Here is a 27823-nt window from a genome sequence, read left to right on the forward strand (position 1 = left end):
CTACTTGAGGTCCACTGAGCTTCTTGAATCTGTAAATTAATATTTTTCATCAAATTTGGGAAATTTTTGATAATTATTTCTTCTGGTACATTTTCTGTCCTATTCTGGTTTTAACCTTCTTCTGAGATTCCAAGTATATGTAAGTTGTGGCATTTGGTGTTTTCCCACAGCCCACTAAGCTTTTTGCCTAAGGATGCCCCCTAGCCACTCCACCCCACATGGACTGGGAGTACCTTTAGGTGAAAAACTATATAAACACAAGTCTCACCCTGCAGTTCCTTTCTTTCAAGGATCAAATCCCCACCAATTTCTGCCTGCTTTTGGCTACTGTTTGGTGCCCTAAAATAGTTGCTTTTAAATTTTTTGTCTAGTGTCGATAATTCTTATCTACGGGAAAGTCATTCCAACATAAGCTATTCTACTATTACCCAGAAAGCTACCGATTTTTAAAGCATTTATTTTCTGGCTACCCTAGTGAATTCTTACAATTTCTAAAAGCTTTCCAACTTCATAGTTTTAAGCTTATGTCTTTGGTTATAATATCTGTGCATAATGGCTTTTTTTTAACTTCTAAGACTTCTTTTTGTCTAGAACCTCCAGAACAATGTTATTTGACAGTGGGAGTAGCTGGAAAAACAATCTTTAATAATAATGACTTTAGTTTTTCAGCCATAAATATGATGCTACTTTGCGACATACATATTCCTTAGATTAAGAAGGTATTCTTTTACTTCTATTTAATATAGTTTTGTCACAAATAGATAATAAATATCATCAGAGATGGTTTCGTCATTTGCCAAGAGGTTTGTATAGACTTCTCTTTTAACCTATTAAATAAATATCTAATACATCAATAATACTGAAACATCTTTATATTCCCAGGATAAACTATATTATTCTTTTAATATACTGCTAGGTGTGATCTACTAGTATTTTATTTAGGATTTTTGTATCTATATTAACTTTATTTTTTAATTTTATTTTTAAAAACTTTTTATTTTATATTGGAGTATAGCTGATTAACAATGCTGTGTTATTCCTGTCCTGCATAGCATCGGGAGATCAGCTTGGTGCTTTGCGACCACCTAGAGGGGTGGGATAGGCAGGGTGGGAGGGAGACGCAAGAGGGAGGGGGATATGGGGATATATGTATACATAAAACTGATTCACTTTGTTATACAGCAACAACTAGCACAACATTGTACAGCAACTATACTCCAATAAAGATGTTAAAAAAACACCCCCAATGCTGTGTTAGTTTCAGGCACACAGCAAAGTGACTCAGCCATACACACATATGCATCCATTCCCCTTCAAATTCTCTTCCCATCTAGGTCATCTCATAATACCAAGCAGACTTCCCTGTGCTACACAGTAGGTCCCCCATTGGCCATCCATTTTAAACATAGCAGTATGTACATGCCAATCCCAAACTATCCCCGACCCCCACCCTTCCCTCTATATTAACTTTAAACTGATTCCTTTTTGTGCTCTTTTAGAACTGTAGTTATGCTAGGTTATACCAAATGATTTGAGAAGTTTCTCATAATTTGAGAATTATGCTCTGGAATAATTTATATAGAAAAAGAATTATTCATTACTTAAAGGTTTGAAAAACATCTAAAAAACTATATTAATATGAACTTAAAAAACATTTAGCAACCTTTTCTTCTTTTCCCCTGGTTATTAGCCTGTTCAGGATTCAGGTTTTCCATTTCTCAATTCAGTTTTAGAAATTTATATTTTTCTCAGAAACTTTCACGGAGATTTTTATATTTATTTGCATGGCACTTTATTTTGTTTACATAGCACTTTGTTTTTGAAATAATCTTTTAAGGGGATAAAAATGATGCCCACTATCATAATATTTAAATATGCATAAAAGCACAAAAAAGAAAATTAAAATAACTTGAAATCTCACCAACTTTATGAAATATTTCATTATCTTTAAAAAGTTTTGGTGTTTGTTATTGCTTCTTTTTATTCTGCCTCATTTCTGTGTATTTGTGCATTCTCTCCTTTTTCCTTGATTACATTTGCTGATCATATATCAATTTATTGGATTACCCCCTCACTTCTGAAAAGTCCCAGCTCTTATACTTATTTAGCATTTATATATATTTTTTTCTCACTATTTTTAAGTTCAGTGGTTTTGTAACCACTAAGTTGTGCAATGGAACCCTTTTCAAAATTGAAATCTTATGTGAAATCCCAGTGTATAAATAGATAAAAGCCAAGGACTTGTGATTAAAGCAAAGGGGATCGTGAGTGGAAGGGAGTTTCCCAGAGTTTCACTCACTTGACCCCACCCCAACCCCAACTCCTGCTCTTTCTTATCAGACGCTTATGACTCCAGAGAGCACTGTTAGACAACCACTGTTCTGACTTATTAATTCTGCTTTTATCTTTATTGTTTCTTTTCTCCTCCTTTCCATAGGCTGGTTTATTGCTCTCTTCTGATTTTTTGAATTTGGTGCTTATTGTATTTCTTTTCATTCTTTTTTATTTAATATTGGAAATATTGAAGTCTATAAACCTGTCACTGTACAATGCTGGTCACATTTTATAATATTTTACACAGACTGTTTTCTCAGTACGTGGTAATTATAGTAATTATAATTTCACAATTGTTGTCATCAGTGATATATAATCTTAAGAGTTTTATCTGTTTTGCTACCTTTTTCTCTTTTTTCTATATTTTATTATATTGAATATTTAAAAAATCTTTTGTTCTACTTTTATTACATTAGTGTTTGAAAAATCATAGTTAAACCCATTTGCTTTAATTATCATTGTCCAGGATGGAATAGTACCCATTAGCCCTATGTAAATAAGTAATTTAACATGTTTTTCTTCTTCTCTATTCCTTTTCTAACTGCATTCAGATGCTTATTACATTTTTTTTTTTTTTTTGGTACGTGGGCCTCTCACCATTGTAGCCTCTCCCTCTGTGGAGCACAGGCTCCGGATGCGCAGGCTCAGCGGCCATGGCGCACGGGCCCAGCCGCTCCGCGGCATGTGGGATCCTCCCAGACTGGGGCACGAACCCGTGTCCCCTGCATCGGCAGGCGGACTCGCAACCACTGCGCCACCAGGGAAGCCCCTTATTACATTTTTTTTTACAAACGTCTTAATTAAGAATTACTTTTTAAAATAAGTTTTAAAATATACTTACCCACAAGTATCTAGATTTAACTTATTTTGCTGTTTTGAATTTCATCACCACCTCTTTCTGTTGATCAGTGTGTCCTTGAAAAGATTTTCTTCAGGAAAGAATGTAGGTGGTTGAAATTCAGAGCCACAACTGTTTGAAAATGTTTTGCTAGTCTCCTTCATGTTATATAACCAACATCTTGACTATACTTAGAATTCTTTTTTTTTTTTTTTGGCTGTACGTGGGCCTCTCACTGTTGTGGCCTCTCCCACTGCGGAGCACAGGCTCCAGATGCGCAGGCTCAGCGACCATGGCTCACGGGCCCAGCTGCTCCGCGGCATGTGGGATCTTCCCAGACTGGGGCACGAACCCGTGTCCCCTGCATCGGCAGGCAGACTCCCAACCACTGCGCCACCAGGGAAGCCCTGCTTAGAATTCTTGAGCACAGTATTTTTCCTTTAAAGCACTGTAAAACTTTCATCTTCTAGTGCTTATTTTGTGGAGAGGCCATTTTGACTCTTATTTTGTAGACTACTTATTTTTTTCCATGTCGGTGCTTGAGGAATGTTTTCATTTTCCATCAGTTTTGAAATTTCAGAAGGATATGCGTAGATGTTGTAATTTGTTCATTTATACATTCTTTTTTTTGTTTGTTTTTTTGTGGTATGCGGGCCTCTTACTGTTGTGGCATCTCCCATTGCGGAGCACAGGCTCCGGATGCGCAGGCTCAGTGGCCATGGCTCACGGGCCCAGCCGCTCCGCGCATGTGGGATCCTCCTGGACCAGGGCACAAACCCCTGTCCCCTGCATCGGCAGACAGACTCTCAACCACTGTGCCACCAGGGAAGCCCCATTTATATTTTTTAATAGCTTCATTGAGATATAGTTCGTATGCCATACACCCTACCCATTTAAAGTGTACAATCCAATGGCTTTTAGTATAGTATTCACAGAGTTGTGCAATCATCACCAAGGTAAATTTTAGAACATTTTAATCATCCCCAAAGAAAACTTAGCTTTCATTCTCCAATCTGCCTCCAGTTCTCCCACAGCCCTAGGCATCCACTAACCTACTTTCTGTTTCTATAGATTTTTGCCTATCCTGTATAGTTCATGTAAATGGAATTATACAATACGTAGCCCTTGTGACTCGTTTCTTTTGTTTGGTGAAATAATGATTTCAGAGATTTATTTGTATTGTAGCATTTCATTTTTTATTGCTGAATAATATTCCATTGTATAAATATGCCATATTTTATTTATCTGTTCATCAGCCGATGGACATTTGGGTTTTGTCCACATATTGGCTATTAAGAGTAATGCTGGGCCTCCCTGGTGGCGCAAGTGGTTGAGAGTCCGCCTGCCGATGCAGGGGATACGGGTTCGTGCCCCGGTCTGGGAGGATCCCATATGCCGCGGAGCGGCTGGGCCCGTGAGCCATGGCCGCTGAGCCTGCGCGTCCGGAGCCTGCGCGTCCGGAGCCTGTGCTCCGCGACGGGGGAGGCCACAACAGTGAGAGGCCTGCATACCGCAAAAAAAAAAAAAAAAAAAAAAAAAGAGTAATGCTGCTCAGAAGACCTAAATAGACATTTCTCCAAAGAAGATATACAGATTGCCAACAAACACATGAAAGGATGTTCAACATCACTAATCATTAGAGAAATGCAAATCAAAACTACAATGAGGTATCACCTCACACCGGTCAGAATGGCCATCATCAAAAAATCTACAAACAAGAAATGTTGGAGAGGGTGTGGAGAAAAGGGAACCCTCTTGCACTGTTGGTGGGAATGGAAATTTATACAGCCACTATGGAGAACAGTGGCTATGTTTGAGGAACCTCCACTATGGAGGTTCCTTAAAAAACGAAAAATAGAACTACCATATGACCCAGCAATCCCACTCCTGGGCATATACCCTGAGAAAACCATATTTCAAAAAGAGACATGTACCACAGTGTTCATTGCAGTACTATTTACAATAGCCAGGACATGAAAGCAACCTAAGTGTCCATCAACAGATGAATGGATAAAGAAGATGTGGCACATATATACAATGGAATATTACTCAGCCATAAAAAGAAACAAAACTGAGTTATTTGTAGGGAGGTGGATGGACCTAGAATCTGTCATACAGAGTGAAGTAAGTCAGAAAGAGAAAAACAAATACCGTATGCTAACACATATATATGGAATCTGGAAAAAAAAAAGGTTCTGATGAACCTAGGGGCAGGACAGGAATAAAGACGTCGATGTAGAGAATGGACTTGAGGACATGGGGAGGGGGAAGGGTAAGCTGGGATGAAGTGAGAGAGTGGCATGGACATATATACACTACCAAGTGTAAAATAGAAAGCTAGTGAGAAGCAGCTGCATGGCACAGGGAGATCAGCTCGGTGCTTTGTGACCACCTAGAGGGGTGGGATAGGGAGGGTGGGAGGGAGATGCAAGAGGGAAGGGATATGGGGATATATGTATACAAATAGCTGATTCACTTTGTTATACATCAGAAACTAACACAACACTGTAAAGCAATTATACTCCAATAAAGATGTTTAAAAAAATAATGCTGCTATGAACATTTGTGTACAAGTTTTTGTTTGAACACCTGTTTTCATTTCTCTTGGGTAATATCTAGTGGTGGAATTGCTTGGTCATTTGGTAACTCTCTGTTCAGCCTTTTGAGGAACTGCCAGACATTTACAAAATGGCGGCACCATTTTATATTCCCACTGGCAATGTATGAGGGTCCTAATTTCTCTCCATCTTTGACAGCACTTGTTATTGTCCATCTTCTTAACTGTAGCCATCCTAGTGGATGTAAAGTGGTACTTCATTGTAGTTCATTCTCCTGGTATCAACTGATGTTGAGCATCTTTTCATTTGTTATTGGTCATTTGTATATCTTCTTTGGATAAATGTCTGTTTAGATCCTCTGCTTGTTTTAAGACTGGGTTATTTGTCTTTTTATTATTGAGTTGTAAGAGCTTTTTATATTTCTGCATATGTCTCCTATCGGATATATGATTTGCAAAATTTTTCTCACTTTCTTGATAGCACCCTTTGAACCACAATAGTTTTTCATTTTTTAAAGTCTTTATTGAATTTGTTACAATATGCTTCTGTTTTATGTTTTGGTGTTTTGGCTGTGAGGCATATGGGATTTTAGCTCCCCGAGCAGGGATCGAATCCGCACCACCTGCATTGGAAGGTGAAGTCTTAACCACAGGACCACCAGAGTAGTCCCCAATAGTTTTTCATTTTTGATGTCCAATTTTTTCTTTTGTTGCTTGTTCTTTTGGCATCATATCTAAGAAACTATTATCTAGTCCAAGGTCACAAGGATTTATGCCTATTTTCTTCTAATAGTTTTAGCTTTTACTTTTTATTAACTCAAAATGTGATCCATTTTGAGTTAATTTTTGTATATTGTGTGAGGTAGCTGTCCAACTTCATTTTTTTGCATGTGGATATTCAGTTGTTCCAGCACCATTTGTTGAAAAACTATTCTTTTCCATTGAATTGTCTTCACATCCTTATCAAAAATTTATTGACTATAAATGTGAGGGGTTACTTCTAAATTCCCAGTTCTTTTCCTTTGACCTGTGTGTTTGTTTTTATGCCAGTATTGTATTGTCTTGATTACTGTTGCTGTGTAGTGAGCTTTCAAATCAGAAAATGTGAATCCTCCAAATTTGTTCTTCTTTTTCAAAATTGTTTTGGATATTCTGGGTCTCTTGGATTTCCAAATGAATCATAGGATTAGCTTGTCAATTTCTGCAAAAAAGCCAGATGAGATTTTTATAGAGATTGCATTGAATCTTTAGATTAATATGGAAATATTCCCATATTAATAGCAGTAAGTCTCATATATGAACATGAGATTCTTCCCATTTATTTAGGCCATTAATTTCTTTCAATAATATTTTGTAGTTTTCAGAGTTTAAGTTTTATAGTTCTTTTGCTAAATTTATTCCTAAGTATTTAATTCTGTTTTACGTTATCTTAAATGGAAGTTTCCTAATTTAATTTTCATTTTTTCGTTGCTACTATATAGAAATACAACTGATTTTTAAAAATATTTATTTATGGGCTGCACTGAGTCTTCATTGCAGCACGCGGGCTTCTCTAGTTGTGGCGTGCGGGCTTAGTTGCCCTGCAGCATGTGGATCTTAGTTCCCCAACCAGGGATCAAACCCGCGTCCCCTGCATTGGAAGGTGGATTCTTAACCACTGGACCACCAGGGAAGTCCCATTACAACTGATTTTTGTGTATTAATCTTGTATCCTGCAAACTTACTGAACTCATTTGTTAGACCTAATAGTGTTTCAATGGATTCCTTAGGGTTTTCTATATACAAGATTATGTCATCTGCAAGTAGAGATAGTTTTACCTCTTCCTTTCTAATTTAGACTCTTTTAATTTCATTTCTTCCATAATTGCCCTGGCCAGCACCAGTACAATGTTAAGTATAAGTGGTGAGAGGAGGCAGCTTGTCTTGCTGCTGATCTTAGAAGCAGGGAGGAAGCATTCAGTCTTTCACTTGTTGACCTAAAACAATCAAATAACCAGTTATTTTACCAGCAAAATGGGTTTATTTGGGAACAGCAAAGACTTGCAATTCAGGACGTGCAATCTATGGTGATCCACAGGCAAATCCAGAGAACAAAAGAGAGGAACTTTCTTTTATAGAGGAGAAGAAGGAGTTGGGAGGGGCTATTATAAACCAAGAGTCCATTGGAGAAAACTGGGAGTTCAAAGTGTAATGGCTTTTCATTGGCTGAGTTGTGTAACAGTCTCTCATTGGCTGGGCTCTTGCAGGGCAAGGAGAAATTTTTCCTTCCTCCTTCTGGGTAGTAAAGTATCAACATTCTTCCTGTTGAAGATACAAAGGTACATCTCTTCCTATTGAGTCTGCAATTGACATCTATGGGTAGGGCGTGAGCACTCCCTCTTCTGGTATCCTGACTTACTTAAAATGAGGGTTCTATTTATTAATTTTCACACACCATTGTGATGTTAGTGGGTTTTTTGTAGATGGTCTTTATGAGGCTGAGGAAATTTCCTTCTATTCCTAGTTTGTTGAGTGTTTTTTTATCATGAAGTGCTGTTGAATTTTGTCAAATGCTTTTTCTGCATCTATTGAGATGATCACATGGTCTTTGTCCTTTATCCTGTTAATATGGTATATTACATTATTTGATAGCATTTTTTTTTACCTTTTAATTAAACTTCTCATTTTTTCATTCTTTAGCCGTTAGAGGAACTTGGAGGAACCTATTAAATGACATATGCAATAAATGTGATGCAGGTCTTGGAAGTTGATGGTGGTCCTCAGTGAAATTTTTATTTCCAGAACTTCATCAAAAGTACATCTTATACCCCATCAGAAGTTCTTGTAATGGCTATCTAAGATTTTTTTGTTTGGTGTTGTTGAGTGGTGTGAATGTAAAACAAAATTTTAAGTATGCTTATGTAACCCAACTGTATAAATTCATAACATTATCTTGATAGTATATATAATACAGTTTCATATTTTTGGAAGTGGAAAATTTTAACCATGTTATTTATATGCTTTTTAGGGATTATAATTCTTTTATGCATAATAAAGTGTATAGCTAGCATTTCTGGCAATTATAATCATTATCAGTGTATTTTGTCTTTGAAAATTTGTAAATGCCCCCCCAATTTCTTTCAACATAACATCATTTGTTCCATATTATATATTTCTATCATGTATAGAAATAATATATAATTATGCTCACATAGTTGCAGTTTCCTCCTCTTGGACACATTTTTTCTTTTCCATGTGGGTTCCTTCAATTGGTTGCATTGTCATTTTCATTAATGATGCATCTGCTGATTAATTTTTCTTCTTTGAATGCCTGCCCTTTTTGTTCTTGATTTTGCAGTTCAGCTCTATTTTATTTATTTATTTATTTATTTATTTATTTATTTATTTATTATTTTTTTTTTTTTGCGGTATGCGGGCCTCTCACTGCTGTGGCCTCCCCCGCTGCGGAGCACAGGCTCCGGACGCGCAGGCTCCGGACGCGCAGGCTCAGCGGCCATGGCTCACGGGCCCAGCCGCTCCGCGGCACATGGGATCCTCCCAGACCGGGGCACGAACCCGTATCCCCTGCATCGGCAGGCGGACTCTCAACCACTTGCGCCACCAGGGAGGCCCCAGCTCTATTTTAAATTTCAGTTCTATTTACTGGTATTTCTCTCTAGCTTCTGTTGGCTTGTGACTTGTTTGTAATGTTTACATGTTTATAAAACTGACAGTCCATCCTCTGCCATCGGTGATAATTAATATTTAAATATTTCTTTAAGATGGTTTAGAAAATAATTATTTCTTATGGTTAATATATGCATTAACTTTCTAAATTCATAGCAAGGTCTTGGATTATCAGAAAATGTCATTTACAGGCATATATAAAGTTTTGTTTATTTTTTATTCTGGTGAAATATATACATAAAATTTACCATTTTAACCACTATTAAGTGTACAGTTCTGTGGCATTAATTACATTCACCTCGTTGTGCAACTTTAAAGTTTTTAAAGAGAAAGTAATACCCATTTCTTAGTCCTTCAGATTTTCCTCCTTCTCCCTTATTACTTTTTCTTTTCCATTGATCAACTTTCCTTTTCTTTTAGATACTGAGGAGTTCCTGGGAGAAGTTTTGCGGAATGAGAACCTCAGTGCTGGTGCAAGGGACAACAGAGACCATATTCTACGGGGCTTGCAGCAAATCAAAGCTAGGTTTGTATAAACTGGTTCCATTATTCTTCTTCATAAGCTTTAAAACAATTTATAATCAGTAAAATCTACTTTAATTGTATATAAATTAGCAAAGTAAGACACACCTATCATAATTCTTTATACTTGGTAGAGGCTTAATAAATGTGTACTGAATTGCATTGGAGGTAGGCAGGCATATTTAGGGTAGTTTACCAAAATGGAAATATTTTGATAATTATGTTAAAAAAACTATCCTGCTTTCAGCTTTGGATTGTTATGTTAGTCTTTATTGAACACTTTTGCAAAATGTGTGAAAAGCTAAATATTTATGATTGTCCAAATTACTGAAAGGGAAGATGTTAAACAGTATGAGGTAATTTTTGTTAGGATTTTTGGTCTTGATTTTATATCCACATCTCCTTTCCTAATAGAAAACTTAAACTGGACTTATCTAGTTGATTCTCTGAGCACAGTAGAATGTCTTAGTCTCAGACTGATTGGAATATCATGCTCATTAAGTTTTTGGTTTTTTTAAATTAAAAGCCCTGACCTAATTTGTACCTTTTAGAATGTGAGCACCTGACAGATGCATACACTTGCTTGATGGTGGAAGAAATAAAAATTTTCCTTTACAGTATATTTCCCGACCACCTCTTGCTTGAAATGTGGTAACTGAACGAGAGTTGGGGATAAGAGTGTTACTTTACGTGTTTTCCAACTTGGAGGCAATGTGATTCAGAATGTTTGAACTGAGTACTCTTAGTAAAGGGAGAGCAACTGCAGGGATATGCCTGGGATTTGGTTTTTTGTTTGTTTTTTTGGCTGCACCGTGTGGGATTTTAGTTCCCCGCGTTGGGAGCACAAAGTTTGTTTTTTGTTGTTGTTGTTTGACTGTGTTGGGTCTTAGTTGCCGCACGCGGGCTTTCTCTAGCCGCAGCGAGCAGTGGCTACTCTTCGTTGCAGTGCGCGGGCTTCCCATTGAGGTGGCCTCTCCTGTTGCGGAGCACAGGCTCCAGGCACATGGGCTTCAGTAGTTGTGGCACGTGGGCTTCAGTAGTTGTGGCTCATGGGCTCTAGAGTGCAGGCTCAGTAGTTGTGGCACACAGACTTAGTTGCTCCACGGCATGTGGGATCTTCCCGGACCAGGGATCGAACCTGTGTCCCCTGCATAGGCAGGCAGATTCTTTATCCCCTGCGCCACCAGGGAAGCCTGGGAGCACGGAGTCTTAACCACTGGGCCACCAGGAAAGTCCTTATACCTGGAATTTAATTTGTGTGGCTGACCAATCTTAGCATCTACTTTAGAAGCCTCATTGAAACTCCTTAGAAGCAAGCAAGGAGTTTTATCCTTTCAAAGGGCACAGCCAGAATATATTCCTTCCAGGAATGTGAGAGAACCTCTCAAGATGCCCTGCTGGATCTTAATCGATCTTTCCTGCTGGCTAATTAAACATCACTTTTACTCAGCAACTGGGGACTGTGTAATTATCAGCCTGGGTTGCCCTGAATAATTGAAACAAACAGAATGCAAAAGATGGGAGCTTTTTGCAAAATGAGAATATCTATAATTTATGGTAGGCTGGAAGAGTGTTTAAAACAAACTTCCCCATAATGTTGCTTTATTAGTAGATATGTTTAGGCTTCGTTGTGTACCTGAAGGCTCAGTTAGTAACTTATAGAATTTTTTATTTTTTTAATACAAAGTTGACCTTTGTATTTTAGGATTATTATAAGGATGGCATGAAGAACAAAAGTAGAATTATTTTAAACTGTATTAAAGGGAGAGGGTTGCCCATAATATAATTGTGTATATTGTATTCATGGTATAGACGGTGATACCATTTAATGGTGTTAATGGTATAAATCTGTGATAAGGAATGTAAAAACAATTTTACTGCAGCTGTAGAGACAAATATACATGAGTAGGAATTCTCCTTTCCCATATTTGTACCACGGAACTTGGAAAGGACTAAATTTCAATCTGAAATTGATAATACAAGGTGATTTTGTGGTGACTCACTGTTATCACTTACATATTACTTCTTAGTCCTCTTTTTAAGTGCATACACACGCTCATACACACATACCCATGCTCGCACACTTAGAAGCTGTATTTGTTATGAGGTAGAGAGGGTTCCTTGTTCTCAAAGGACTTGCTGTGTGGTTTGTGGGATAGACATTCAGGAAATAATCAGCAGGAGTTTTAGGAAACATCTGCATTGTTGATGGGAGCTTTCTGTTCATTGATTTGTTGCAAGAAAGATGACACTTTATTTAGAATTTCATAATTATCAGATCAGGAGGAAATGAGGAGCCAGAAATTAGATACTGTACAAGAAAATGGAAAAATGAGGCTTTCCCTTGGCAAGCTGTTTGAAATTGTCTTACATTTGTCCATTCAATCATCATCCCGTTAATGTAACCCTTGTCTTACTGAATCCTCTTTTTCAGCCACGTTGCATCTGTAGCCCCATATAGCTGGTTGATGTTATGCCTGTATTGATACCAGCTGGTTTGAAAGCACTGAAAGTTGGTACAATGCCAGCCACATTTACTTTTTTGTGTGGAAGTTGTATCTTTCCCAGAGGCTGGGTGTGAAAAGAAATTTGGAAGTCATCAAACTTGAGAGTTAAATGTATATGGCAAGTTGCCAAGTAGCATCAAAAGAATTAAAGTCACTTAAAAAGTTTTATCTTTAGTCATATTAAAGCAATAAAATTTTAGGGGTTTGGTAAATTTGTGGGGGAGGGTAGGAACCTGTATAAAACTATTGATTTGGCACATTACGGCTTATTTGGAAGGTGGGTAAGAAATCTAGCAGGATAATCTGGGAAAGACACTAGATAAATATAAATACCATACATACATATATTCCTCCCCCAACTTTCCACTCTATCTTTGTTGTGTCCTCGCTTTAATCCCTTTAATTCTTTCCTCAACACTGTACTGCTCGAGAATGAAAAGGGTTGAGAGAAGTGAAAATAGCACTGGCTCTGATTCTTGGTAAATTCTAGGGGCTTGGCCCTAATTTTTATGGTGGCTCAGAATTCAGTGCTGTTTGCATGGCTGTGGACTCACTGTAAATCAAAGCATCTGACTCCATCACAGTTGTTATGTGCCATTTGCCACCCTTCTGTTGCCCAGAGTGACCGACCCCAGGAAATGACAGTTGTGTCGAGTCATGGATGTCCTCCAAGTGCTCATCTGTTTTTCAGTACAGGTAGCTTCACTATTCTCTGTCCTCCCAGACTTAAAATCATATCTGTAGTTCTATCTTCATAGGTTTTTTGGGGGGCGGTGCTTAAAAGTGTTACCAATGAAGGGTAATGTTTTTCATGTAAGACAAAATAAAAAAAGGATAACGATTTCTGTAAGTCCAAGGAAATGAAGTCCTGTTGTGGTATTTGATGTCCTGAGCTGCGATGTTCATTGCTCTTCTTCAAACTGCCTCCTCATTTAAACCTTCTCCCTAAAACTAACGGCTTTCACTTTCTGAGTCCAAGTTTTCACTGAGCTCTTTAGAGAATGATTAGGATGAAAGCCAGGCAGAGGCTCCTGCTGTTTTATGATGGTGGTCACTGCAGTACCAGCACCAGCTGTGAGACACCTGGAATGAAGCAGACTTGATCTACACTCAGATGTTTGATGGCGTTCTTATGCATTTGCAGAAACAGTTGAGCATTTCTTAAGTTTGATTCAGGGGAGGCCATCTGACAGCAAGAATACATTGAGAGTCAGGGGAGGGATGAAGAAAATAGAATATTTTTATTACGGAGGTAGGAATAAATTCTCTCTTGGTGGCTCATTTTGGAACAGCTAGTCATTTATGCTCACTGTTGGAAGTGAAGGCCAGAGCCAATGGAAACAAACGGGGAGTATTGTTTCCTTTTGTGAAATTTAAAGGAGTTCCAAAAAGAGACAGGTAGATTAGTAGCATATTGAAATGGAAAGAAAGAAAGAAATAACGATGTAACAGGATTAGGGCACAAAACCCACAAAACCAGGACTTTTAAAGTACAGACTGAAAGAATATCTCGAACATGTCTCATTGTGGGTGGTTAGCATACAGCTCTGCATGAAACATGATACATTGGTAAAAATATCATAAAAATAATTCCAGTTCTTTTTGGGAATTCCGAGTTTTTCTTGTCAGCTTAACATGGATTGAGCTTTAAAACAGGATTTAGTTTAAGAATATATTGTCCTTGTGTCTTTGTATTGTAGGAAGAAAGACAAGGAGTTAGTCCAAAGTTAGTCCAGTATAACTCTTGGGAGCAAAAGATTTTCGAAGTGGTAGACTAAATATCATTACCATTAATTACACAGAGAGTGTTACTTTTCCCAAGTGCCGGTTATTGAGCTAAAAAGCCCCAAACAAAAAACATTCAAATGAAGTGTGCTTATCAAGAGAAGAAATGTGGAATGTGTTGTTGGTACCTCTGTGTTACAGGTTTAAATATTTGCTTATAACATCTCTTTCTGTTGTTCGTTTTGCTACACTGGAGTTTCAGTGCCAACACAGAAAAAAAAAAAAAAAAAGAGTAGTAGGTACTTGTGCAATCCATCTGAGTTTAAAGAGCTCTGAAAAGGCTCAGAAGTCATAGCAATAATTTGACCACATCTTGAAGGTTAAAAATTCATTTCTTCCTTTTTCAGTCCTATCCCTGTCTCTCATCCTTAACCAAGAAAGAAAACAAAAACCCACAACAACTTCAGGGCTTCAAACTGATCAATTGTATGCCAAATTCCTGTACCAGTTTTCTGTTAATTAGTGAGTGTATGTTGAGATTTCACAATTGTGTTAAAGATTTTTGGAGATATACTTACTGGGGGTAGTGAGGGGTTATATTTGTTGCTCTTTTAGTCTGAAATGCTCTACAGGAGAGACATATAATAATACCTGCTGTTGGTCTCTTGGCTTAACCTGGAAAGGAAGATCATTTTATTATATGTTCTTTCATAGCAAGTCTCCTGTACTTTCAAAGCAGCCTTGAAATGTGTAACTCTCCTTTTAATTTTATGATGATGATTATTTTGTTTATTCTTTCACTTATTCAGGTTTCTTGGATTTGGTACCAGCTTTAAGATTAAATTGATCCATTTTTGTTTTCTTCTACACTGGGCTATTATGGTGGTATTAGTGGGCAGAAGCCTCTCCCTTTGGTCATCCCATAAAATAAATATTTTATATATAAGTAACTGTGATATATAATTTTTTAGTAAGTGGGTTTTTTTTTTTAAAAAAAGCTTGTTCCTTTCAAACCTTTTTATTAATAATTCCCAGTACTGTACTTATTAAACAGAAAAAAATGTTCTATCTAGAGTGAAAGGAATTTTGAAATGAGACCTGGGAGGCAGGCAGATAACTGAGCTTACACCCTTCAGGTTGGACTGACCCATTAGAATAATAAGCTGAGCACTTACTCTTTAGCAATATAGTTAGGTTGCTGAAATTTGCTTTACTCTTGATAGAATTATAGCCATCATGAACACTTGGGCACATTCCTATTATCTACTCAAAATGGATTTGTCTTGGAAGGTCTCAGAAAATCCTTGGTGTCAATTTTTTAATACTAGAAGATTTTCTATCTGTCTGTAAATGGGGGCTCTTAATTCATACATTGTGTGAAAAGATCATTTATATGAAATTATTGTCTTCATTTTACCACTGTTTACTTTGGCCTTGATTTTAAGTCTCATTTGATCTGGAGCTAGTCTTTTGTCCCAGTGCTGTATTATTTTCTCTGCTTATAGAAAGCCACTGGAAAAAAAATGCCTCTCTGTATTCATCTTATTTGTGGATCTCCAGAAACTTGTGGCGTGAGGCCTTCCTGGTTGTGGTTTTCTCTTATTTGCTTGTTTTCTCTTATTGCTATTATAGATCCACTCTGTATCCACTTCCTGTGTTACACTGAAACTGGAGCAAAGGGAAGAGAAATGCAAGAGCACTGGGTCAGCTTTCAGGAGCCAAACTCTTTGTTCTGTTTTTTCTATGACATTGACTGATTCAATTGAAGATTCTCCTAACCATGATCTTGTGTTTTCTTTTTAAGTTGCCTCCCCCCAAATGTTGTTTGGAATTATTTTTTTCCAAATGTTACAAAAATGCAAACATTACCAACCAAACCTTGAAACCTCTATTTGATTTCTTTTATGGTATCACTATGATTTTTCTCTTTTTTTTTTTAATTTGCAAAATGATGCAGGAAATTTCATTTCCTTGGGATTTAATTTTATTTCATGATTCTGTTGCAAATGAGTTGGGCCTAAAGTGGGTTTTTATAACCACACCATGTGAATCATTTCTTCTCTGGAAACCAGATCTTCTCTCCCACTGTGTAGCCTCATCTAGTCTCCCTGAAGTGCAGCGCTAGCAGGGTTGATAATGAAATGCGGTCCTTATTACGCTCAGCAAAGGGCTCAGAGAAGATGGGAAAAAAATCAATCCCACAGGAACTTCTTGAGTGCTGGATATCCATATTCAACCCCCATGCATTTAAAATGGAAATGAGATATCTTAGGGTTTTCATTTTTGATTTACACAAGATGTCACTGCCTCCTTGGCAATGGGAATATTTTACAGACCAACTGCTGACCTGTTTGGGAAGATCTCAGCCTGTCGCCCCAGGTCCAATGTAGTTTCTTCATATTTCTTTCGAAACTCTCAGCAGTGCTTTGCAGCAGCTTTGATTCTTCAGGCTTCAAAGGATGCCCCTTCCAGGGCCAATCTTCCAAAAGAAAAAAAAATCAGTGTAGGGGAACAAGCAGCTCATAAAGGAAGGGGCAGCTATCCCTGTGGCAGCTCTTACTGTAGTTAACTAATAGGGAGTTTACAAGCCAGTAATACTACGGCTTTGCAAAGCCAAGAAAGTTCCAATTTGATGCTAGTGCTTGGTTATGAAATTCCCACTTGGAGTGACTCAGTCTTCAATAATCCAGCCTCAGATGGTTTTATCTTGGATACAGTGTGGCTTATATAAGATGCATTATCATTAAATGCTCAAACTCAAGATCCCTCCTGAGTTTGTGAGCCTTGTTGAGTTCTCATTATAATTTACAGAAAACTTTATGCCCACATAAAGTTGGATAATCTCCAATAAGCTATTTCTCTAAGTTATATTAGTTAGTGTCTCTCATTTGTGAATTCTGCCATAACCACAAGGTCCATTTTACAATTTGGTAATCAAGATTTTATACCATGTCGACCAAGTGCCTTTGTTCTTTTGTTAATGAGAGAACTGAGATACGAGAAATTACTCAAAGTAGGAGAATTAATAAAAAATTAGGATTTAGAATGTAGAATTTCTAATTGGTTGCATAGTTTACTTAGCCAAGCCATTACAAAAAAAAAAGGAATTGGCATCTTTCAAAAGCTCGTTGGTTTAAAGGAACTGTAAATAAATATTGAAGTTTAGTTAATTATATACACATTCTAGAGTGTAGCAATGTCTGCAGTTTATTTTGGAATGCATCAAAAACAAGATGGATGGCGATAGATGAATGGATAAAGAAGATGTGGCACATATATACAGTGGAATATTACTCAGCCATAAAAAGAAACGAAATTGAGTTATTTGTAATGAGGTGGATGGACCTAGAGTCTGTCATACAGAGTGAAGTAAGTCAGAAAGAGAAAAACAAATACTGTATGCTAACACATATATATGGAATCTAAAAAAAAAAAAAGGTTCTGAAGAACCTAGGGGGAGGACAGGAATAAAGACGCAGACGTAGAGAATGGACTTGAGGACACGGGGAGGGGGAAGGGTAAGCTGGGACGAAGTGAGAGAGTGGCATTGACATGTATACATTACCAAATGTAAAATAGATAGCTCGTGGGAAGCAGCTGCATAGCACAGGGAGATCAGCCCAGTGCTTTGTGACCACCTAGAGGGGTGGGATAGGGAGGGTGGGAGGGAGACGCAAGAGGGAGGGGATATAGGGATATATGTATATGTATAGCTGATTCACTTTGTTATACAGCAACAACTAACACAACAATGTAAAGCAATTATACTCCAATAAAGATGTTAAAAAATATATATATAGATACAGATATAAACAACAACAAAAAAGATGGACGGATGGGTAAGTGACAAAACAAATATAACAAAATGTGAATCATAGAGTCTAGGTTGTGGGTATACACATAAATTGGTGTTCTTTCACCTTTTATGCATATTTGAAACATTTTATAATATGATGTTTCAAAAAACATTATTTGTTTCACTTTGCAGTTCAGAAACCATGGACTTCATTCACCATTGTTTCAGAAAACCATAGACTTCCTCAATTTGGAAATGTAATAAACATGTTTGTGATTTTTTAGGATGATAATTTTCTGAGAATAACTTTATTATTTCTGGATGATAGTAAACTTAGGGATAATCCTCCAGTTTTTTATTTCTGGCATTACTAACTTTAAGTATCTAACTTTTATACTTCTTTAAAACTTCCAGGCCAGCAATTATTGAGAGCTGAAATTCAATTCAAGCATTCTGCCCAGGAGATCCTGAAATTTTGATCTTTTTTAAGGAAAGGCAATTTCTGACTTTTCTCATAAATTTGATAAAAGGAAAGCTAATATGAGATTGGTAGTCCAGTAGGAAATGGAACTCAATTTTACATTTTTAAAATCATTTTATGGTATTAAAAATGACAGAGGTTAGAAACAAAGCTCTTATTCTTTTATTGAACTAGAATTGAAAGTGGCAGAAAATCATTTTGGCCCTGGTGCAGTAAATGTTATCACTAAAACATGTTCAGGGGATATTAGGACAGTCTCTCAAGCACCAGAGACAAAAGTTCACAGAACAAGAACTGCTTTTTCTGTCCTTATCTTGAAATTATTAGATGTACAGGAGATGAAGGTATCTTAGCTCTAAGAGGACAGGGGATGAAGTATGTGTTGAAAATGATAATGTCTCCATTCTGGAGAGAGGTGAAATGGAGAGAATGTGGTGGGGATGGGTGTCTCAGCAGTGACAGACACGATGGAGGGAGTTCACAGGGACAGGAGGGCCAGCACCTGAACCAGCCCCAGGTCTGAGGAGTCTGGAACCGGAAAAAATTATAGTTGTGCAAAATTGTGAGCTGATGATGAAAATGGTAAGAAAGCAAGCAATGCTATTCGTTAAAAGTACTGTTTGAAGATTTTATTTAACAGGGAGATTAAACTGGAGCTGTCAGCAGCTACTTTATTTTGAGAATCTGGTAGGAGAGAAATTTTAAGTCCATTTGGGAAAAACCAATCATTTTTGAGTGTGCAGTGTGATTATTCTTTAAAATTTTGTGTAAATGGAGCAGGTTGGTAGACATATGTTTGCTGATCCTATAATGATTAAAATTCAGAATAAGTAAGACTTGTGAAATTGCGTTTTCAGGTTCCAGCCAGTGTTCTATACTGCCATATGGCATAACTAGAATTAATTGCCGCTCCCAGTCTCTTTATTCTTTTACTGAATATCTAGGTGCCCTGTTTGAAATAGTAGAGGTTCCTCAAAAGTATTTGATCAGGAGATAGATGTTTGGCACGTTCGTGAAAACGGTGTGTGTAGCTAATAGTTGCTTAGAAGAAAAAGCTTTTTGTAAGGTTTTCTACCCTAACCCCCCTTTTTTATTAGGAAAAAAAAAAGGATGGATAAGAGAGTTAGCAAGGAAAAAAAAAGAGGAAAAATTCTTAGGGCTTTATAGGTCAGTGTAAATGGAAAAGGTAAAGTAAGAAATCTTTTTTGCTAGAGTCTTAGCTTCTTGAGACTCCAGGAGTGGCCCGTGGACCAGCAACATCAACATCACCTGGAAAGCTGTTAGAAATGTAGACTCTCAGGCTGCACTGAATCAGACCCACTGGATTAGAATCTGCATTTTCGTAAGATCCCAAGATTATTTGTATGCACACAAACATTTGAGAAGCCCTGCTCTACCACTGACCACTTTTAAGTTCTTTTTAAATTCAATTTCTTAAAACTCAGAATACATATTTCTGGAGATTATAATTCCTTAGAGGCATGGATGTTCATTAAAAAAAAAAAGGTCTGTAATGGTACTGGTATGTGATATGAGCTCAATAACGTGAGTTGAATGAATGGGGGAAAACTGTTATAAATATGTTCTCCAGTCCTAGGCTAAACACTAGAGCAAGAGACCCTCTATATTATGAAAGGAACTGTTCAGTAGCCAACCCCACATATTCTTTTCCAGAAATAGGATGCTTTCTTTTTATTGAGCATTGGGGGATACAGAGCCATTTGTAAAGACGGTGTCCATCTCTTCAAACGTCTCATGTGATAACATTCTTTAACAGTCTGTGGTATAAGGTTACAAGGCTGCTCATCATGTATTGGAGTTCTTTTGGAGCATGGGTGCCAGTCATTCCAGCCATGATCCTTCGAAAGCCCTCTGCCTTTGGTCATCATCCTTCCTCTAAAGCTTTGCCCTTCCTTGTCTCCACCATCTCATCTTTCCTGAGGACTTCTCTTCTAATCCTTTCCCCTGTGTTTCCTAGAATCCATGTTCTGTTAAAATCAAATTCCATGATATCCTCAACCTCTTTTCTCCATCCCTGCCCAAGTAAAACATGGTTCTTCTTCAAGACACTGTTTTGCTTGCAGTCATTTTAAATAGAACTTGCTCATTTTCCAGAAGTGCTGTTGGCATCCTTCAAGCTCCTTGCTGTCACTTCTAGACTTTTACTATACAATCTTATCCCAAACCTCTTCCCTTTTGAGACTTGTCTGCGTGGCTTTACAATTCTCTGTCATCTTTTGAGTTCGGAGTCTTCCCTCACACTGTTTGAGGACTGAGGCTGTGACTCACAGTCGTCATCTTCACTCCACTATTACCACTGCCCCCCAGAGACCTTCTCTTTCTCAAATTTAGCCTTTGTCTCCGGATTACATCTCTCCATTCATCATATAAATATGCTCAAATCTCTCGTAATATTAAGAAAAACATTACATCCTACACAGTGATTCCCTCTCTAGCTACTGTCCTGTATCTCTTTTTTTACAGATGCACTTCTTGAAATAGAAGCCTAGACTAGCCATTTCCGGTTTCTTCTTCTCTGGCCGCTCTTCAGACCCCTGTAATCTAGTCTCTGCTCCTATCATGTTATTCTTGACAAAGTACCAGTAACTTGCTAATTGCTACATCCAGGTGACGCTGTTCAATCTTCGTCTTATTTGGTCTCTCTGCAGCATGTGACACTATTGATAGCTTCCTTTTCCTCAAAAAGTAAAAACAAACAAGCAAATATCTCTCCCTCCGTTTGTCCCCATGATAATAGTCTCTCCTGGTTTTCCTTCTTCCTTGCATGTATACTCTGATTTTAGGCTCTGGCTTGAGCTTGGTTTTCTACGCTGCCCTCTTCACTGCTGTCCCTCAGGCTTCCCTCTTTTCTCACCACAGTCATTGTAGGCAGTTGCATGCATGTCCCTAGCTCTACACTTCCCCTGTACGTGGATGACTCCTAATTCTACAGCTCAACTGCACTTCTCTCTCCAAGGCACCATACAGCATATTGGACAACTCCTTTTGGGTGTCTTATTGATATCCTAAACTTCACAAAGCTGGGGGCAGACCCTGCTGGATGCTTACCCAGCAGCCACCCTCCATTCTTCCTGGACAGCAGAACCCCACCAGCCCAGGGATGACGCATGATCTGAAAGCCATTCTGCTTTGCCAGTGGTTGGTCTAGGGTTTACATAAGATATAGTTTTGGCCAAAGAAATATAAGGAGAAAACTTCTGATAGCCTCTCACAGGACAGTCTTATGCTTGGGAGACCAAAAAAAAAAAGAAAAACACATTGAAATGCAGTAGCCACCTTAAGACATTACTGTGCTCTAAGGTGTTAGAGCAGAAATAAGGGAAGGGCCTAGGTCCTTCATGCCATTGTTGGGCCCCTGCATCATCAGTGGAATCACTTGTCTCCAGACTTTTTGTTTTGAAGGAAACATGAACTACTTATTTAAGCCTCTGCCAGTGAGGTTTTCTGTTACTTGTAGCCAGAAGAATCCTCACTGATGGGGTGTCCAGAACTGAACTCATTATTTTATATTCTTCTCACCCCTAAAGTCTATTTCTGCTTTCACTAGGTCCTGGCCCCCAAGGCAGAATCCTGGAAGTCATTCCTGCCTCCTTTCTCTTCCCTCCGCAAACCATCAGCAAGCCTATCGATTCTGCATCCTAAATCTGTCTTCTCCTTTCTCTTCCCTTTGTCACTGGCTAAACTTTAGCCCTCATAGAGTCTTACTCAGAGCTCTGCAAAATTCTCTTTTCTGGTTCTCTGCTTCAAGTTTCTCCCTGTTCCAGTTTATTCTGCTCCTCCATTCTGTTGAAAGGGAAAACATAAAAAAAGAAGATAATTTAATCATTAATGCTATAGAAGATGTATTGATGTAGAATGATAAGATATACTGTAAGTGAAAAAATTGGTTGTGTATATATTTTTTTTTCAAAAAATGCCTGAAAAATTACTGCAAAATGTTAATGATAGTAATTTCTGGAAAGTAGAGTTTGAGTGATTTTTATTTATTTATTATTATTATTTTTTAATTTATTTAATTTATTATTTTTTTTGCGGTACGTGGGCCTCTCACTGTTGTGGCCTCTCCCATTGCGGAGCACAGGCTCCGGACGCACAGGCTCAGCGGCCACGGCTCACGGGCCCAGCCGCTCCGCGACATGTGGGATCTTCCCGGACCTGGGCACGAACCTGCATCCCCTGCACCGGCAGGCGGACTCTCAACCACTGCGCCACCAGGGAAGCCCTGAGTGATTTTTAATTTCTCCTTTTTATTTACTTGTATTTTTCAACTCTCTACAGTGAATGTGTATTTAATCCTAAGTCACTGATAATCAGAGCCTTTCCTCTTTTAAAAAGAGGCAGGGATTTAAGAGCCAAAGAGTATTTGTTTCCAGGTGGGAAAGGAGTTGGCATTGTAGGGAAAAGAGATGTGGAAGGAGGAAATTAGGCTTTAATTGTAGCCTTGGGTCACTTCTATGCAAATAAACAGCTGTATTTGGAGTGTTTTTACTCTGTGCCTAAACACACACACACACACACGAAAGTAAAATTATTTTTGAGCAATATGAAATACAGCAGTCCTTTGAGTAATTTATGATGATTTTTCTAGAATATGTTTTTTTTAAATAAAGGAAGGTCATTCTCGAGGTCTTCATTAGATGAGGTATCACTGACTAGGAACAACTTCCATTTCTTAAATATTATCTTTCTGAGCTGCACTGAACTCACACAGGATTATCTACACTCTGTGACTATTTAGTAACATTTGTATTTGTGGGACTAGCTTTCCAAAGTGATGGTGCTTGAGTAAACCATTCACTTCCTCCTTCTCAAAACATCAGTCACCATGATGGATTTTCATGTTGGTCGTGAAGAGAAATAGAATTAACTAAGAGCAGGGTGAGGATTACAAGCCGGAAGCAGTTAATTTACTTAACAAATATGTATTGGCTATTTGTTTACTCTTTGCTGGGCATAATGCCAGGTGATCAAGACAGTGTCACGGAAGATATATCCCTGTTTTTCAAGAAGTTCTTGGACCAGTGAGTGGCCAGACTCATGAACAGAGCCAGCACGGAGCCCACTGCCCACGGGTGTCTTCTCTAGACAGTCTGAAATGTTTGGTTTCAATTTGTTACATACCTGGAGTTTCACCATTTAGAGATTCATTTGGGCTCATAGTCCTCTTTTAAAATATAAATTCACCTGGAGGGTTAAGGGGTTTTTGATTGTACATTCAGGTGCGCTAGCCCTATTTAATGATTTCCTTCTAACTTTTGGCTTAGATGATTGTGCTGAGGAAATTAAGTTTGTTGAACCTCTGTTATGGGCAATTCACAGTGCTAGGTACCCTGAGTGTTATGAAGTTAACAGAGGATCCTTTTCCTCAGAAAGAATGAGGGCTTTAGAGGCTCTTGCCTCTGCAACTGAAGAGTAACAGTCACAGCTAACATTCATCACACAGTTATCCTGTGCCAGGCCCAGTGTCAAAGGGCTTTACACACATTATCTCATTTAATCCTCACAACAGGTGAGAGGTGAATACTATAATGATCCCCATTTTAGCAGATGAGAAAACTGAGGTTCAGAGAGGTCATTGACTTGCTCAAGGTTATACAGCTGTTAGGTTTTGGAATTGGGATTTGAGCCCAGGCAGTATGATTGTTTGGCCGGCACTCTTAGGCTCGATTTCTTCATAACAAGTGAATAATGCTACTTCATTCATTCAACAAATGTTTATTCAGCATCCACTGTGTGCAAAGCATTTTTGTGGTGAATATGACAGTTTCCAGTCCTCCTGGAAATTATTTTTGAGCAGGATAAACTGAGTAATTGTACAATACACCCACCTTGTAGGATTGTTGAAAGTGCCTAATACAAGGCATGTTACATTGTAGATACCCAAAAAATATTCCCAAGAAATTTACAACCCAATGGGAAAGATATAAAAGTATGCAGAAATAACTACAGTTCAAGATACCTTGTGGCTAACACTTTAGAAGAGGTGCCCACAGATTGTACTGTGAGATCCCAGAAAAAGAAATTACTTCTGGTTGGTGGGCTATGAGAGACCTTCATGGATGAGATGGCATCATGTTTTGGCTTTGGGTTTGAAAGGGATGGAATATTGCACACAAAAATAGCATGTGCAAAGAAACTGAGGAGATAAAAGTTTAGCCATGTTTGGGAACCAAAGGGTAATTCTGTTTGTTAGGTATAAGGGAGTAATGAGAGATAGGATGGAACCAAATCATGGAAATGGGAGTTTTGACTGGATGTGGGGAGAAAAGGTACATAACTGAGGAGAGTAAATCATGGGACAGGCATGGGTAAGCTGATTCTTTAATAGGGAATTTTAGATAATCATGTGGGTCCTTGGTACCTCGGCTGAGGCCACTGGGAGACAGGAGATGGTTGCAAAGGGAGAGAGGATAAGAATGTCATAGGTTGCCTATGTTTATTCTCTGTGCCCAGCAAAGGAAGACAGATCTTTCTTTCTTCCCAGTATCTCTTGCTTTGAGCTCATATTTATATCCTTCATTCCATAGCTGCCTTTGGTTTATTATGAGCTTTTATGGATAACCAGATAATCTAACCACTTTTCAGAAATTTATGTCAATGGGAAAATACATTCTAAATGGCTGACTTTATGCTTCAACTTTTGAAATGTGACTGGTTTGTAAATTAAAGATTGTATTTACTATATCTCAGATTTATTAACAAGATTTAATCGGTTTTTTAAAGCGTATCCAGAAAACTTAACATTATCTTTTACTTTGTTTCTTTAAGAAAATGCATTTCAAGGTCCAAACAACTGGAAATGAATTTTGGAATACAGTCTATACTTGAACTGAGGGCTTCCTATCTATAATTCCCTTAACAGGAAACCATTTATAAAATACCCATAACCTTTATAGTGTTCTACAGACTTGCCCCATCATGTGAATTACCTGGGGATCTTGTTAAAAATACAGACTTCTAGATCACTACCCTGGACATGCTAATTTAGTAGGTCTGGTGTGAACACTGGGGAATTCGTGTTTCAATTAGGGTTCCAGAAGATTCTTAAAATCAGACAAGTATGTGTAAAATCTTTATTAGAGGACACTATTTTTGTTTGGTAAGTAGCTACTTTGGTTTTAAACTGTATTTTAACGGGAACAAAGGAAGAAGTGTGAGTAGGCTGTTGGTTTGGGTGCTAAGGAGGGTCCCCCAATATGACTGGCGATGACTGACAGGAAAATCTTATCAGCAGGGTTTAGGGCCAGCCAGTAGCTGACAACATTTCCACCTAATTAGCTTCTAGGATGAGGGATGGAGATATGGTCAGAACAAATAGTCTTGGTCCTTTCCTTGTCCTGATGTTTGCCCACTGTCTTAAGTGCTTCCCTGTGGCCTGGCAACATCTGGAGACATTTCTGATGCTGGAGAATCCCTTGAAGTGGGACCGAACCACTGTCCTGGGATTGACTAGTTGTTGTGGTTGAACTGCTGGTGACCCCTGACCTGTATTGATACAGCAGTAGAACTGGTCACATAGTCATTAGCCTTTAGATCTAAATCACTTCCCTACTTTATGATTTGGATAATTGGATACCTTATGTAAGGGTTTAACTATGACTGCTGTAAGTACTGTACAAAGAAATAAATGGGAAAGAATGATATTTTAGTATAGAATCTTGTACAATTAGAAAAAAAAGTCAAGTTGAGGGCAAAACTGTGAAATAATTTTTAAATGATTTCTGAATTTTTGTGTACATCTCAGTTCTTAACTGGAAGAAAGTGTACACTTAAGGATAGGAGTTGGACCAAACGTAAGGCAGATAGCTAGTGGGAAGCAGCCGCATAGCACAGGGAGATCAGCTCGGTGCTTTGTGACTGCCTGGAGGGGTGGGATAGGGAGGGTGGGAGGGAGACGCAAAAGGGAGGGGATATGGGAACATATGTATATGTATAACTGATTAAATTTGTTATAAAGCAAAAAAAAAAAAAAAAAAAGGATAGGAGTTGGTTTTTTTTAAATTTCAGTAATGCATTGTAGCTCTTAGAGTAGTTACCAGTAGAAGCCTGCTTTCTAGATTGTTTTTATATATTTATTCAAATTTTGGTGCAGTGTGAATGAGTGAAATAATATTATGTCTTTAATTAGAATTCTGTTGTTATTTTTCAATTAATCTGTGTCAGTAGCTTTAGCATTTGTATTAAATCATTTTCTTCATGAAAGCTTTTAATGAGGAAACAAATTGATTGTATTTATATATTGGATTCTTGCCACTGTGATGTGTGTTCGGTTGTATCTTTCGAAGTATACTTTTGCCGGTCATTTTGTAGTTAGCCTTTGACGCCAGGCTTTGGGGAAAAAAATTCTTCATTTGGATGAAGGTTTTAGTTTAACGAAATTTACTTATTTTTATCTTTCTCTTCTTCCTTTTCTTCCCTTCCTTTGATTTCTTTTTTCCCCCTCTTGCCTTTGTGTGAATAATTTAGAGGAAAAGGAGGGTACCTCTCCCTATCTTATTTGGGATAAAATCCACACTCTATAGCATTGCTTAGAGAGCCTTGCCTTCTGCCTGCCTCTCCAACCTCGTCTCCACCCCTCCCTGAAAGGTACCCTGTGCTCTACTCGTGCTGAACTCAGACAGCCCTTCTGCTTCTCACCTTTGTTCACTTATTTAGCAAGCTCTGTGCTAGTGCTCCTTGAGGGCTCAGTGACATAGAGAGATGAGAAGCTTGTGGTGCAGTACACAGATGCTGCTGAGGGGAGTGCACATATGTGCTGGGGGAGCACCTAACACAGGAGACTGAGCTGAGCCTTGACAGACCATCAAGGGTTCACTAGGAGAGGAAGGGGCCTGGAGGGGAAAGTGTGCCAGCAGAGAGAGCTGTGACATGTAAGGGCAGGAGCGCGAGCAGAGCAAGGGAGGACCAGGCTGGGGTAAGCCACTGAAGGATTTCAAGCAGGGGAATGTTAAGACTTGGCTTGCATGTTGGTAGGTTGTTAGAATAATGATGGTGCTAATGACATAACAGTTGAGACTTATTGAAGGCTGCCAGGTGCCAGGCCTAATGCTCAGTTCTTTGTGTGTATCATCTCAGTTAATCCTTCCAAGAACCATACGAGACAGGTATGTTTATTATTTATATTTTAAAGATGAGGAAACTGAGGCTGTAGATACAGTCTCACAGCTAGAAGATGAAGATGCTGGGACTCCAACCCAGACTTGTCTGCGGAGCCTTTGCTCTTCACGGTCACTGCACTTCTTTCTCCATCAGCACTGGGGGGAATGGGTCAGAGAGGAGCAAGGTGGCAGGTAGACCACTTGGGACATGGTTGTATTGATCTGGGTGAGGCATTTTGAGGACTTGAGTGAATTCAATGCCCGTAGAGAGGGAGCGG

At 38.3% G+C, this 27823-nt stretch overlaps 1 protein-coding gene across 1 annotated transcript in view; it reads left to right on the top strand.

The window, feature by feature from the left end:
- SKAP1 (src kinase associated phosphoprotein 1) overlaps nt 1-27823 on the top strand; it is a 269272-nt gene that overhangs the window by 16534 nt on the left and 224915 nt on the right. Inside the window, exon 2 of the mRNA XM_060081646.1 lies at nt 9816-9921. Coding sequence (XP_059937629.1) covers nt 9816-9921 — 106 coding nt within the window. The remainder of the gene's footprint in view (nt 1-9815; nt 9922-27823) is intronic.

Source organism: Mesoplodon densirostris, chromosome 18, assembly GCF_025265405.1.
Source record: "Mesoplodon densirostris isolate mMesDen1 chromosome 18, mMesDen1 primary haplotype, whole genome shotgun sequence".
Classification (NCBI taxonomy): Eukaryota; Metazoa; Chordata; class Mammalia; order Artiodactyla; family Ziphiidae; genus Mesoplodon; species Mesoplodon densirostris.